This window comes from Carcharodon carcharias, chromosome 6 (genome assembly GCF_017639515.1).
Source record: "Carcharodon carcharias isolate sCarCar2 chromosome 6, sCarCar2.pri, whole genome shotgun sequence".
Lineage (NCBI taxonomy): Eukaryota > Metazoa > Chordata > Chondrichthyes > Lamniformes > Lamnidae > Carcharodon > Carcharodon carcharias.
This window is the reverse complement of record NC_054472.1, coordinates 53,804,418-53,819,011: the sequence shown is the minus strand read 5'-3', so window position 1 is coordinate 53,819,011 and position 14,594 is coordinate 53,804,418. Positions and strand designations below refer to the sequence as shown.

Below are 14,594 nucleotides of genomic sequence, written 5' to 3'. Positions count from 1 at the left end.
CCTTTACATACAGGGAGAAGGGAAGAAGGGACCATTGTAAAGTGTTTTCCTTGACAGCAGTGGGAGGCAATACTGGTCCTCTCAGTGCCTATTTTTTAAAAACTAAATTCACATCGAGTGGAGACCAATTTCCAGATGCAATCTCCTGTGCCCACCTCCCCCACAACCTTCTGTAAATTGGCAGCTGGTGACTTCTGAGTGCCCAAGGATGCCCACCTAAAATAGACCTTATGCCCATTGAATTTGCTAATCAGGAGCCTAATGCCTGCTTTAAGATTCCACTACCAAATTTGGCAGAAACTGGGTGGAAACTATGTCACAAAGACATCTCACAGTTTTTCTAGGTGTACTGCTATGCCCTAACCAGTGGTCTTTAAAAGGACCATTGGAGGCAGCCAAAGAACAGTTGTTTCTTAATCATTAACTTAGCTCAACATGGAGACAAAAGGAGCAGAAGTGCTCCTCCCAGCAAAATTGCAGACTGTTACCTGCCCAGAGTCACACTGATCCCCTGTGGGCCATCTTGGGGTCCAAGCAGCAAATCTTGAGCTGGCCCCAACTGCTAAGTTGCTTTGGGATACCTGATTCCTGTCCACAGCTTGTCAGTTTTATGGAATTGAAGCCCAAGGTTCAATTTGAAGTAATTCCCAGGTCTCCACCTTTGGACATATGCTCCAGACATATGTTGGCACTTGGCACTTGGCACTTGGCACCAGGAAATGACACAATACCAGTTCCTTAGCCAGTGGCTTTTTGGCCACATCCATCATCTGCAGTGGACTCCTCAAGGGGGACAAACATGCTTTCCATGAACACAAATGTGAGAGTTGTTATGAATTGGAATGCACAGCCTGGAAGGTTACTGGAAGCAGATTCAATAATAACTTTCAAGGGGGAATTGTATTAATACTACAAAGGAAAGAAAATTGCAGAGCCATGAGCCTGAATATTCCATTCGGCATCGTGCATCCCGACGTCACCGCGCGTTATTCCGATCTTCAGTTCGGCGGGTGTGCACTGGAGTCAGCTGTGCGCCCACCAAACTGTCAAAGGCCTATTAAAGCTATTAATCAACTAATTGAAGTAGTTGTCAGGGCTGCCCGTCCAACCTTAAGGTTGGCGGGCAGGCGAGGGGCCCAAGCGGCCTTCGCATTTTCCATGGAACCTCATCCACGGGTGGGATGAGGTTTCATGAAGGGTTTGTTAATTTAATAAAGTGTTTCATGTAAATCCATAAACATGTCCCAGCTCATGTGATAATATCACATGAGAGGACACATCTGAATAATTTTTTATTTTTCATATTTTTATGACTTCACTTAATCGCCCTGAGGCAGCTCCATGCGCTCTTTCGCGTGCATACAGGCCCCAACCCTACCTCCCCACCCCACCCGCACAGGTAGCGCTTAGCACTTCCGGGTGCGCATCACGCTGGGTGGGCCTTAATTGGCTCGCCCACATAAAATGGCGGCACACAGCCGATCGCGGGCGACAATTGGCTACGTGCTCACCCGCTCCCGCCCAGCCCGCCCAACGGGGAGAAAATTCTCCCTATGGAGAAACAGCAGAGAAATAGGACTAATTGGATAGCTCTTTCAAAGAGCTAACATAGGCACAATGGGCCGAATAGTCTCTTTCTGTTCTACATATTAAAAGGCTGAAATCTGAACAGAACATGCTCATTCCTTTATTTGCTTTTATTAGCAGTACGTATAACAATTCTATGCCCTGAAGCATTTGCACAACTCTCAAGTCTCTAAGCTGCAGTTTGTGTGTGCATTAAGCATTTTTTATGATCACACTGCCCTAATCCCAGGCTGTTGCTCTGAGTAGTATGGATAAACTCATTTCATATAAGATTGTTCCAGTAAGTCTCTTAGACAGTGTCTGCAAACAGGAGTTCAGATTTGGCACTTCACAGACCTCTTGGGGCACCTGGCCTTCTGTTATGTTTCCAAATGCATTTTCCCTTTTAACTCTTTGAGTTGTAACAACTCTCACATGTTATTTCCACAAAGCAATCTGCTCAAAAGTCATGTTATTTTTGTTATTAAATTTTCCTCCAAAGAAATGTTTAATTTCCAGCCTTACCAATATATACAATAAAGAATTGAGGAGAGAGCTTTATTCAGAATAGTTAGAATATGGAATCTTCAACCACATATAATGTTTGTGGTGAAAAGTGGTAATGCATTTAAGACAGGGTGATTGTACATCCCTGTTTTCCAGTGATAATCCTGAAATTAGGCACTGTATTACCAGACAAACCATGTCCCCAAAAGAGTCCCCAGGTTACATAATTCACCCTGGAATATCCTAAATATTATTTTGTTTGCAGCTCATGTAAATCTGCATTCACAATGACTTGCAGATGGACCAATCAGCGAGAGCCCACTGTTGTTTCTCTGTCCATTGGTAATAATGAACCAATGAAAGGGCAAATCACCATTTGTTGTCTCCTGGATTGATGAGATTGATTCAGTTTGGGCCAATTGAAGAGTGGATCATGGTTTGTGATATAATTTTGTCTTTGACTGAATTGGGTTTATTTGGACCAATGATGGAAGGGGTGATTGTTGTTTAATAGGTGTTTACATGGGGTTTGTTGGTAGCATTGTCTATGTGAGTTGGAGCTCAAGGACAGGTATCACTAAAAGTGCATAAATGCATGGAGTGGAAGAGTACTGTTGTTTGCCCCTATAACTTGGTAGATGGGGCTTAGTACCTCAGTCTTGCTTAATTCTGTGTGAATGGTGCTAGCCTGAGGCTAAGCATGGCTATGTGTGTATGCTGTGCTCCCACCCTGTGTGTCACTGGTTTCTGGTTAGAAAATATAGTCACCCTAATTTAAAGGAATGTTAGGTTAAGTACTTGAGGAAGAAAGGATTTGTTGACCAGGTGGGATAAAGTATGGTGGGAAGGTGCTCATATGTAGTATAAATACTGGTTTGGACCTGTTGGGTTGACTGGCCTGTTCCTGTGTTGTAAATTCTATGTAATTTTATGAATATGTAAATTGAATTGGCCATGTATATTTGTAACCTGGGGTTTGTACCAAAATTTTAGGCTTGTTATTTCATTGATGGCTTTCCCTTTCAAAAGTTTTATTTGCTTTAAAATGTAAAAGTAAATAAATATGTAACCATGCAGCTCACTTTTATCACTGCTGACAGATATTTCTGACAATTCTCACTGCATCTTACCAGATACCACATCAATTTCAACAGCGCAATACTGTGATTAGGTGGTCACGTGTTATTGGAGAATTATAGGAATGTGGATCTGATGGAACAGAGCACAACCCTTTCACTCAGAGAGATGGGATTAATGTGTATTCAGACTGCTCACGTGCAGCTCCCTGATATCTCTTAATGCTCCTAACTATGAATTTGGACCACTCAATCTCATGTTTATTGCAATGCATATGCTGAGTAAGTAACAAAGTTCATCTGATAAATTTTACACAGATACAGTACACAGGGTATTTTTGAATTGTAATATGCATCCTGTGTATTATACTCATCTAATGCACCTTTTGTACAATACCTGTATAGTGCGTGAATGGGAGAGCTACATCTCTTATCCATTCAAGGTTTCAATGTCCCTCTGCCACGGTTTGACTGGTTGGAGTAGTTCCCACTGCCAGTACTCTGCTCTGCTTCTTTCTTTGTTTTCATCGCTAGGGAAAAAAAACCGAGTGTCTGAACTCTACAAAAACTCTGCGCTCTTTTGGGGAAAAAGTGTTCTGGTAAAAAGCTGCCTATGGGTCCGTAAGAGATTTTAAAACACAACATTTAAAAAGTTTCCCAATGTATCCGTTACTGGTGCAGAGCTGAAGTCATGCAAGGCCATTTATTGGAGATGATCATTGGCAGATAGCAGCTGTCATCAGCATCTGTACATGGCATTGTGACAACAGTGCCAAAACTTGCTGTCCAGTGCTACTGCCAAGAGTGCAGCATAACAGCCAGCATGTTCTGGCCGAGTCTCCTGTGGCTATTTAGTCCTTTGTGTTCCCAAGATGTTAGTTCATTCACCCTTTGAGCAGATCACTGTCCCATCAGACTAATGTGTGCTAATAAGCCGACTTGCCAGGCTAATGGTGTGCATACTTTATGATTAGTCATTAGGCTTGATGAGCCCCATCAGCTGTGTCAGGTTAAATTATTATTTGACATGCTGCAACAATCACAAGGTACTTCATAAGAAAATCAACCCCAGGAGGCAAGAATGTTTCACCACTTGGGACAGATCCCAGAAACAATAACATTGTGTAAGGCTGTTTATTTCTGGTATTTGTCAGAGCAGTACACAGTCACAGTGATGTCATATAATGGCTTGCAGTGGCAATAAGTCAACTTTGCAGTTTTGGTGAAGTTGTGAACTGCCATTGCAACGCTCAAGTGGTTTATGACCTTAAGCAGTACTGGAAGATTGAATTACTGCCTTATACTCACTGCTAGCCATTTGCTATTCTCAATAGCGTATAGTCCATGGTTTGCTTTTGTTATTTGTTATTCTGCTTCACACATGCACTGAGTCCACTAAACACAGCAGAGGCAACATCATGCCAGTTATAGGATAATAAAGATGATAGTGTGGTTAAACATGAAGGGTTTCAGCACTGTGCAACAGGTACTGTAATAAGAACAGTTGATCTATTTCCCCAGCAGTAGAATACAAGAAAATAGACCATGCACTATCTCGTCCACTGCTTAAGGCAGCAATGTTGAGCATACCTCACTGAAGATATCAGATGTTGCTGCACCCATGAACTAACTGAACTTTGTGTTGTGGTTCACTGTGTGTTGGACTGGTTCACTGGGTAGCACTGAGAGATGGAAAGCGGTGAGTTCAATACATGTATCAGGATTTGAGCACACAATTTCGACTGATATTGCAGTGCAAGACTGTGAAGGCTGTCTTTTGGATGAGGGAGTTAAAGATATTCTCTGTCTGAAATTATTTTTATTTAATATGCACAGTTGTTTTTGTTGGAAATAAAAAGATCGTAGGAAAATATTCAAAGAAGAGCAGGGAGTCAATATTCCTCCTTTAACCAATGGTATCAAAACACACATTACCTGGTGCTTCAAGTTTCTTCTTTCTGTGGGATCTTTCTGGTCAGCTACACAGCCACATTGACTACACTTCAGAGGTAATTTAAATTGGATTGAAAGCACTTTGAGCACCTGATAAGGCACCAGATAGATGTAATTTCTATTGTGTGGGAGAAGCCAGGGATTTAAACATGTTGAGGAGAAAACATATTACAAAGACTGTGACCACAGTGCCTTAAATGTAGAGTGCTTTCAAAATTCCAGCACTCAATTCCAGCTTTTGTCAATAGGGTGTGTGTGTGTGTCTCTTAATTAAATTAGTCTGGTTAAGAGAGGTTAGGCTTGAAATGTTAATTAGGTAAACATGGAGTAAAATTTTTAGCTTGGTGGGCGGGTGCGTGCCTGACCCAACCAATCATAAAATGCTGTGCAATGATGTCAGGCAAGTGTCCCTTTTAGTTGATGGGCAGGTGAAAAGGCCAAGTGGCCTTTGCATTTCTTTGGAAACTTCATCCACGGGCAGGATGAGGTTTCCAAAAGCAAATGAAAATAAAATAAAATCTTTAATTTTTCACTTATAACATGTCCCTGCTCATGTGACAGTCACATGAGTGGACATGTTTTATAACATTTATATAATTTTTTTTTAAAATCAGTTTATCTCCCTGAGGCAGCTCTGTGCCTTAGAGAGATTTGCAAATGGCACTCACACATGTGCGAAGTTTGCACTTGCCCCACTTGCACTCCAACCACACAGGCAACGCTAAGCACTGAAGCTTGCGTTTCACACTGGGCGGGCCTTAATTGGCCTGCCCAGCATGAAATCGCCTACTGGCCCCGATCGCAGGCAGCAGTTGGCTTCCCGACTGAGCCCTCCTGACATGGGTGAAACTCTGCCCATGGAAAAGTTTAAAAACAGAGATGTCAAGGGAAAATTTGCATTTTTAAATAAACCAGACTAGATTGTTTTCAAAGGAGGGGTGAAATGTGTCCCTAGTTGGATGAAGTTCAGAAACAGTGTGTTTATTTTTCCCAAGATTACTAGTAAAACTTAGTGCTATGAGAGGATTTATTATCAGAGAGATAAAGTCCAAAGACATAGTGAAACAATGGGTATTTGCATTCAAAGGGAAAATATGTAAAGGAGCAAAGGCTGTGTTTCAGGGGAGGTACTTTTAAGATCTTACAAGTGTGTGAAAAGCCTTCAGCATCTATGCCTCAAGCTGCTGTCTTCAAAGGACTGAAGTTAAGAAAACTCACTTGGAACTCGACTTGTTCAGGGTATCATGTTTCTTTGCCTGGATTTTTAAAAATTAGATGTCTTACTGTTGCCTTAACAAAAGTGTAACTGTGAGTTAGATTGATTAGGATTTAGAAGTCATCATAGCGGTAATTTGTAGATTTATGTATGTATTTAAAATCATTAATAAATGTTTAATCTAGTTTTATAAAAACCTATAAGACTTGGTGGTCTTATTACTACTGAATTCAAGGCACGCATCTTGAAATTTATACAAATTGAAAATTAGTTGTTACGGTTGTTTCAAGTTTCCGTCTGGGATTTGACCAGCTTAGCATTTACCACCGGCTGTGTCATAACACTTCTATGAGGCAACACAGCTTTAACTGCTTATTCTTGTAACTTGTCTGCATATAACTGCAGTTGCACCATATCTACACAGTATTCAAAACCTGACTGAAAATATTTTGAAAAATGTGTCCTCTCTGACAGGTTTGAAGCCCATTCACTGTCTGTATCTTTCATTTGGCTCTCCAGCTTTGGTGCTTAGTCATTTCACACTTTTGGGGAGGGATTTTAGCCATCTGTACTTTAATCTGTGTTTCTGGTCAAGCTTTTCAGTGAGGTGTACTTTAATTAATCCATATTTCTGGGAAAGGCAGCAGTAGCTCTTACCATTACTAAATTGATATTTACATTGCAGTATTGCTGTTGGGCAATAATCTAATTTTCTGCTTCATTCCACAGCCACACAGTTGGTTAGTTTCCATTATTTGATTCTGTACATCAAACTGTTGTTGATGGTGTTAATGGTTTAACTTCCCAACTGCTTCTGAAACCTGCAGTATTCTTTTTTTAATGTTTGCTTGACATAATCCTTTGCGCAGTTTCTGTGAATAATAACTTCAGTCCATCCAGTGATGGGAACAAACACAACTATGAAGCATTCATTCCAGTCCCTCAGTATTACACAAGTGCAGTGCTCATTTTAAAAAATACAGTTGAAACTTGAGAATTATGTGGTTCAGCAGAGATTTAAAACTTTGTAATAACCACTTTTTATGAAATCAGAGACAGAATTGATTTGAAACAAAAATCATTGGAGCAGAATAATGTGACACCTAATTTAGTAGCAAAATGGAAAATTAATCTTGAACAGAGAATAGAATTCAAAGCAAACCTCACTATAGCTTGATACCAAGCTACGTTGTTTAATGCTATTTGTTACATCAATATGTCCATTCCTTAAGTGAAAATTTGCCTTAATATTTCAAACTTACAGGGCAGAATTTTGCGTTTGGCGCGCAGGCGCGTGCCCAACCTGCTCGAGTGTGAAATAATGTGTGTTTAAGTAGGCTGAGCATCCCGTGCCAACGTGCGCACTCTCAATATTTCTCTCAGTGAGCGCGTGTGGGAGACAGAGGTGTGGCTGCCATTAATTAAGAGGCCAGTTAAGGCCCTTGACACACCAATTGTCATCGATTTTATGTAGCCCATGCGATTTTTCAGCCGTTGCATGGGCAAAACAGGCAGGCCACAATTTGCAAAAGCTCATCCACGGATGGGATAAGAAGGGTCAGCAGCATTGTCAATGTTAGTAATGAGGAGTTTTGGAGATCGTGTGCTTGCTGGTTGCTTATGTGAACTGGACAGTTTTATCTCGCTTCAGAGCTGCATTCTGATAATTTCTAGGCTCCATTTCAGGACTCATTGTTGTTTTCCAGGCCCCTGGAGGATTCAGACTGTGTGGGCCCTTCCACGTGTCAGACAGCCTTCTATAACCCAGGTTATGGGGATTGTGGTCTCTGCTGGAGAGGAAGAGAGGGGCAGAAGGGAGAGGAGGCCAGGTGTCCCAATGCAGCTTCCAGGGGAGCAACCTGTGGGAGGAGAGGCGCAGGCAGAGGGGGCAGGGCCAGCTGGCAGTCCAAGGACACAGAAGATGGCACTATCCTGCTGCCAGGGTTTACAGGCGGCAATGCAGCTACCTCAATATGTCTGAGGTGCAATGCTGAAGGAGGTTCCATGTCTCAAGGGATATAGTGACCTCCATTTGTTAGAGGATCAGGCCTCAGATCAGCTCCGACTATGTGGGTGGACACCCAATGCCAATGGCTCTGAAGGTCACAGTGGCCCTTAATTTCTATGCCTCCGGCTCTTTCCAGGGCTCAGTGGGGGATCTGTGTGAAGTCTCCCAGTCAGCTGTCCACAGTTGCGTCAAACTGGTGACAGAAGCTCTGTTCAGGCGGGTATTGACTTTCATTCATTTCCGCATGGACGAGGCCAGCCAGGCTGATTGAGCCAGGGGCTTCACAGCAATTGCTGGGCTCCCCTGCGTCCAGGGTGCCATCAAGGCACCAGCGAGTGAGATGGGTACCTTTGTCAACAGGAAGGGATTCCACTCCATGAACGTCCAGATAGTGTGTGACCTCAGGATGCAGATTCTGCAAGTCTGTGCAAGGTGACCTGGCAGGTCCCAATGACGCTTACATCCTGAGACACTCCCAGGTGCCAAGTCTCTTCAGTACTCCAACCCAACTGGATGGATGGCTGCTGGGTGACAAGGGCTATCCCCTGGAAAGATGCCTCATGACACCTCTCCACCATCCAAGAACAGGGACGGAGCAGCAGTACAACAGGAGCCATGCCTCCAAGGGCGATGGTAGAGAGAGGGAAGTAGGTAGAAGATGCGCTTCCGAAGCCTGGACCATTCAGGGGGTGCACTGCAATACCAACCCCCCCACCTCGCGCCCCCCCCCCCCCCCAGAGCGGGTGTCACTAATAGTGGTGGCATGCTGCACTTTCCACAATCTGGCACTGGCAAGGGGGGACCCACTGGGGGAAGAGGATCTTGACGCAGCTGCACAGGTGACAGATGATGAGTCGAGTAGTGAGTCCGTGGACGGGCACAGTGAGGAGAACAGTGAGTGTATGGACGCAGACCTGGGTAACTTCCAGGGAGGCAGGGACACCCAGGACACTTTGATCCAATGCTCCTTCGGCTAGCCTGCCAAATAAGAACCACCACCACATGTCAAGGCTGCAGCCTCCATTCTCGATCCCAGAGAGGAACATTCCCTTGGCCACCAGCATACACTCCGTGCCTGTGCCATAAGGTTTCAGGAGACACATGTCCATCATTACATAATGGCCTAACATGCACCTACAGAACAAATGAAGCATACTGAGGCCAATAGCACAAAATAAAATCTCATTTAATGTTGCATGTGACACATTGCTGGACTAAACATTAACCAGTGTTTATCACACCATTAAAAAAGTCGATGCAAAATGGGGAAACAAAATATCACCCGTGATAAGCCTGTCTTATGCTTAAGGTGCTTTAACTTTACATTTGTGGACGCCAAAGAGGTGCTCCCCTCTCGCTGGTACCAGCATTGGAGACTGACTGCTGTCTTGTTGGCCTTGATGACCTTGGCGATCGTCCTCTGGCCCGTGGAGTCTGTGCTGGCCCCACCTGGGGTGTGGGGGGGTGGGGGGGGAGCAGCCAGTGCCACGGCTGGCATCTCCCCAGTTGCTGCCCTCTCATCAGATGCGGTGGTCACTGGCAGACGGGTGGAGGAGCTGCTGCATCATCCAGAGCACCTTGAAAGGAGCCCGCAAAGATGAAAATCAGCTTGTGCACTAACGTGAGGTCACTCTGGACTTCCCTGCTCACCATTGATGGACGGACACCTAGCTGGGATACTGAGTGCCCAATCCATCTCCTACATGGACACTGACCACCTGAGGTCATTGCCTGTGTGTGGGCTTATAGGTCCAAGTGCATCCCCAGGGACCCCTGATTCTGTCCATGGAGTAGCCTCCCCATAAGAGTCACCACTCTCTCAATGGAGGAGGCATTACAATCGGCCATGAGGGTCAGCACAGTGGTCATGCTCTGCAGAGACTCCTCCCAAACGGAGACCATGGCACACATTCCCTCATGGATCTCTGCCAGATCCTCCCGCACACCTTGCTGGACTTCAAGCATCTGCTGCCTAATGGACGACCCCAGAGACTCATCATTAGCCATCAACTGAGCATTGTCCTGGTCTCCAGATGTCCTCCAACTGCCGGTGCCCTGGGCACACTCTACCTCCACTTTTACCTCAAGCAAGTGCCCTCAACAATGTGCACTGAGTAACTAGGTGGCGATATACGGCCCACCAAGGTTCTGGCATCTGCACTGGTGCCTGCTCGACAGAACAGGTGTGATGCAGGAGCGTGCTGAGCACGGTGGTCCTCCGGGTTCAGGGGTGGCCCTTCAGGGTCCTCAGTACGAACGCCTGCTGGTGAACCTAAACTGGAGAAGAACATCTCATTAGTGAGAGTCATCACACTGTCACTGTGTATGCCAGGCACCCTGGTGAGACAACAGAGATCTGCATCATGGTGCCCTTGTCTTTCGAATATCAATGGGGACTCTGTGTTCGAGGCTCATATCAATATAGAGACTGCACGAGAATGGTTGCACTATCCGAATTTCTCACCTCTGTGCACTCCACTCTTACCGTCGTCCGACACTCCAATCTCACCGTGGCCAATTGACCATAAGACCATAAGACATAGGAGCAGAAATTAGGCCATTCGGCCCATCAAGTCTGACCCGCCATTCAATCATAGCTGATAAGTTTCTGAACCCCATTCTCCTGCCTTCTCGCTGTAACCTTTGATCCCCTTACCAATCAAGAACCTATCTATCTTGCTCTTAAATACACTCAATGACCTGGCCTCCAGAGCCTTCTGTGGCAATGAATTCCATAGATTCACCACTCTCTGGCTAAAGAAGTTTCTCCTCATCTCTGTTCTAATAGGTCTTCCTTTTACTCTGAGTGTGCCCTCAGGTCCTAGTCTCTCCTACTAATGGAAACATCTTCCCCACGTCCACTCCAACCAGGCCTTTCAGTATTCTGTAAGTTTCAATTAGATCCCCCCTCATCCTTCTAAACTCCATTGAGTATAGACCCAGAGTCCTCAAACGTTCCTCATATGTTAAACCTTTCGTTCCAGGGATCATTCTTGTGAACCTCCTCTGGACCCTCTCCAGGGCCAGCACATCCTTCCTGAGATACGGGGCCCAAAATTGCTCACAATATTCTAAATGTGGTCTGACCAGAGCCTTATAAAGCATCAGCAGCATATTCCTGCTTTAATATTCTAGTCCTCTCGAAATAATTGCCAACATTGCATTTGCCTTCCTAACTACTGACTCAACCTGCAAGTTAACTTTAAGAGAATCCTGGACTAGGACTCCCAAGTCCCTTTGCACTTCAGATTTCTGAATTCTCTCCCCATTTAGAAAATAGTCTAAGCCTCTATTCTTCCTACCAAAGTGTATGACCTCACACTTGCCCACGTTGTATTCCATCTACCACTTCTTTGCCCATTCTCCTAAACTGTCCAAATCCTTCTGCAGCCTCCCTGCCTCCTCAATACTACCTGTTCCTCCACCTATCTTTGTATCATCTGCAAATTTAGCCAGGATGCCCTCAGTTCCTTCATCTAGATCATTCATGTATAAAGTGAAAAGTTGTGGTCCCAACACTGACCCCTGCGGAATTCCACTAGTCATCGGCCACCATCCTGAGAAGGACCCCCTTATCCCCACTCTCTGCCTCCTGCCAGACAGCCAATCTTCTATCTATGCTAGTACCTTGCCTCTAACACCATAGGCTCTTATCTTACTGAGCAGCCTCCTGTGCGGCACCTTGTCAAAGGCCTTCTGGAAGTCCAAGTAGATAACATCCATTGGCTCTCCTTTGTCTAACCTACCCGTTACCTCCTCAAAGACTTCTAATAGATTTGTCAGGCATGACCTCCCCTTGATGAAACCACGCTGACTTTGCCCAATTTTACCATGCACTTCCAAGTATTCCGAAATCTCATCCTTAATAATGGACTCTAAAATCTTACCAACGACCGAGGTCAGGCTAATAGGCCTGTAATTTCCCGTCTTTTGTCTCACTCCCTTCTTAAACAGGGGGGTTACATTAGCGATTTTCCAGTCCTCAGGGACCCTCCCTGACTCCAGTGATTCCTGAAAGATCACCACTAACGCCTCCAATATCTCTTCAGCTATCTCCTTCAGAGCTCTGGGGTGTAATCCATCTGGTCCAGGCGATTTATCCACCTTCAGACCTTTCAGTTTTCCGAACACCTTCTCCTTGGAAATGGCCACCATACTCACCTCTGCCCCCCCCGACTCCCGACTCTCTTGAACTTTGGGATGTCACTCGTGTCTTCCACTGTGAAAACTGATGCAAAGTACCTATTCAGTTCCTCCGCCATTTCTTTGTTCCCCACTACTACTTCTCTGGCGTCATTTTCCAGTGGCCCAATGTCAATTTTTGCCTCTCTCTTACCCTTTATATATCTAAAAAAAACTCTTGCAATCTTCTTTTATATTACTGGCTAGTTTACCGTCATATTTTATCTTCTCCCTCATTTCTTTTTTAGTTGTCCTCTGATGGTCTTTGTAGGCTTCCCAATCCCCTGGTTTCCCAATGCTCTTTGCCGCATTGTATGCTTTCTCTTTAGCTTTTATGCTGTCCCTGACTTCCCTTGTCAGCCATGGTTGCCTCGTCCTCCCTTTAGTATGCTTCCTCTTCCTAGGGATGAATTTTTGCTGTGTCTCCCAAATTACTGCCAGGAACTCCTGCCATTGTTGTTCCACTGTCTTTCCTGCTAGGCTCATCTCCCAGTCAATTCTGGCCAGCTCCTCCCTCATGCCTCTGTATTTGCCTTTATTCAACTGTAATACCGTTACATCTGATTCCAGCTTTTTCCTCTCAAATTGCAGGGTAAATTCTATCATATTATGGTCACTTCCTCCTCAGGGTTCCTTCACCTTAAGCTCCCTTATCAAATCTGCCTCATTACACATCACTAAATCTAGAATTGCCTGTTCCCTAGTGGGCTCCATCACAAGCTGCTCCAAAAGCCATCTTGTAGACATTCCACAAATTCCTTTTCTTGGGATCCACTACCAACCTGACTTTCCCAATCTACCTGCATATTGAAATCCCCCATGATCACTGTAACCTTGTCTTTCTTATACGCTTTTTCTATCTCCTGGTGTATCTTGTGCCCCACATCCTGACTACTGTTCGGAGGCCTGTACATAACTTCCATTATGGTTTTTTTACCTTTGCGGTTCCTCAACTCTACCCACACAGATTCTACGTCATCTGATCTTACATCATTTCTTGCTATCGATTTAATTTCATTTCTTACTAACAAAGCAACCCCACCCCCTCTGCCAACCTGCTTATCTTTTCGATAAGATTGATCAAGGTGCATGCCGCCTCTCGAGCTCCAGGGACTCCTGCTCATAGTAGGAGAGGATGAGGAAGTATAGGGGGCCCCCTTCAGTCCTCGACCTCTCAATATTGTGATGGGATGTCTTCTCCTGAACAGATAGTGGAGCATTGATTAGTCCACTCATTACCTGCAGCGCCATTGCAGCCTGGCCAACCCCACCTGAGGAACACCTCACATACCACATCTGATTCATGACCCTCGACCTACAGGGCAATCAGTCCAAGCAGCCAAGGCTCACCCCCTTGGCCAGCTCCAGTGTCATTGACAGTTGCCACTCTAACACCCCTGAGCTCGACAGTGGGATGGCCAACCCTTAAGTGCTCTCCACACTGACCCATGCCAACACAGTGCTCACCCTTCCTGATCGCAGCAGATCATTGAAGTGCTTCTGGCAATGCACTCTTGTGCGCCTCACCACGTCGTGGCAGCTCACCTGGATGCCACCTCCTCCTATGCCTTCTTGGTGAGGCGCGGTGGCCTCCTTCTCCAGTCTCTGAGGACAAGGGTGTCCCCTCTGGCAGGCACCTCCTTCAGGAGGGCTGCAAGGCACTCGTTGGAGAAACGCTGGGCCGACTGCCCCGCCGACCTGCCCTCCTGCCTGCCATGTCCAACCGCACTCTAATCCATAGCAACAGTACAGGAGACGTCCATCCGTGGCAGGCTTCCAGGGCCTGCCTGGGCCGCTTCTGAATTGGACCCAGTGGACAATATGCCACTTTGCCCGCTCCTTCTTAGAGCTTCCCCAGCCGCCCTAGTTGCTGGGCGGGCCTTAATTGGTCTGCCAGCGTGAAATTACCTTCTAGTTTCAATCGCGGGTGGCGGTCGGCTTCTGCATCCTGTCCCCGTCCCCGTTACCGCTGAGGGCAAAATCTTGCCCACAATTCTGAGGCCAGAAAATGCTGAAAATATTCAGCAGGTCAGGCAGCATTAGTGGAGAGAGAATATTAACGTTTCAGAACAATGACCTTATATCA

The 14,594-nt window shown here is 45.4% G+C and overlaps 1 protein-coding gene across 1 annotated transcript in view; it reads left to right on the top strand.

The window, feature by feature from the left end:
- Positions 1–14,594, top strand: part of pou6f2 (POU class 6 homeobox 2) — a 1,008,671-nt gene that overhangs the window by 782,040 nt on the left and 212,037 nt on the right. Inside the window, exon 15 of the mRNA XM_041189250.1 lies at positions 11,542–11,566. Within this exon, the coding sequence (XP_041045184.1) occupies positions 11,542–11,566 (25 nt within the window). The remainder of the gene's footprint in view (positions 1–11,541; positions 11,567–14,594) is intronic.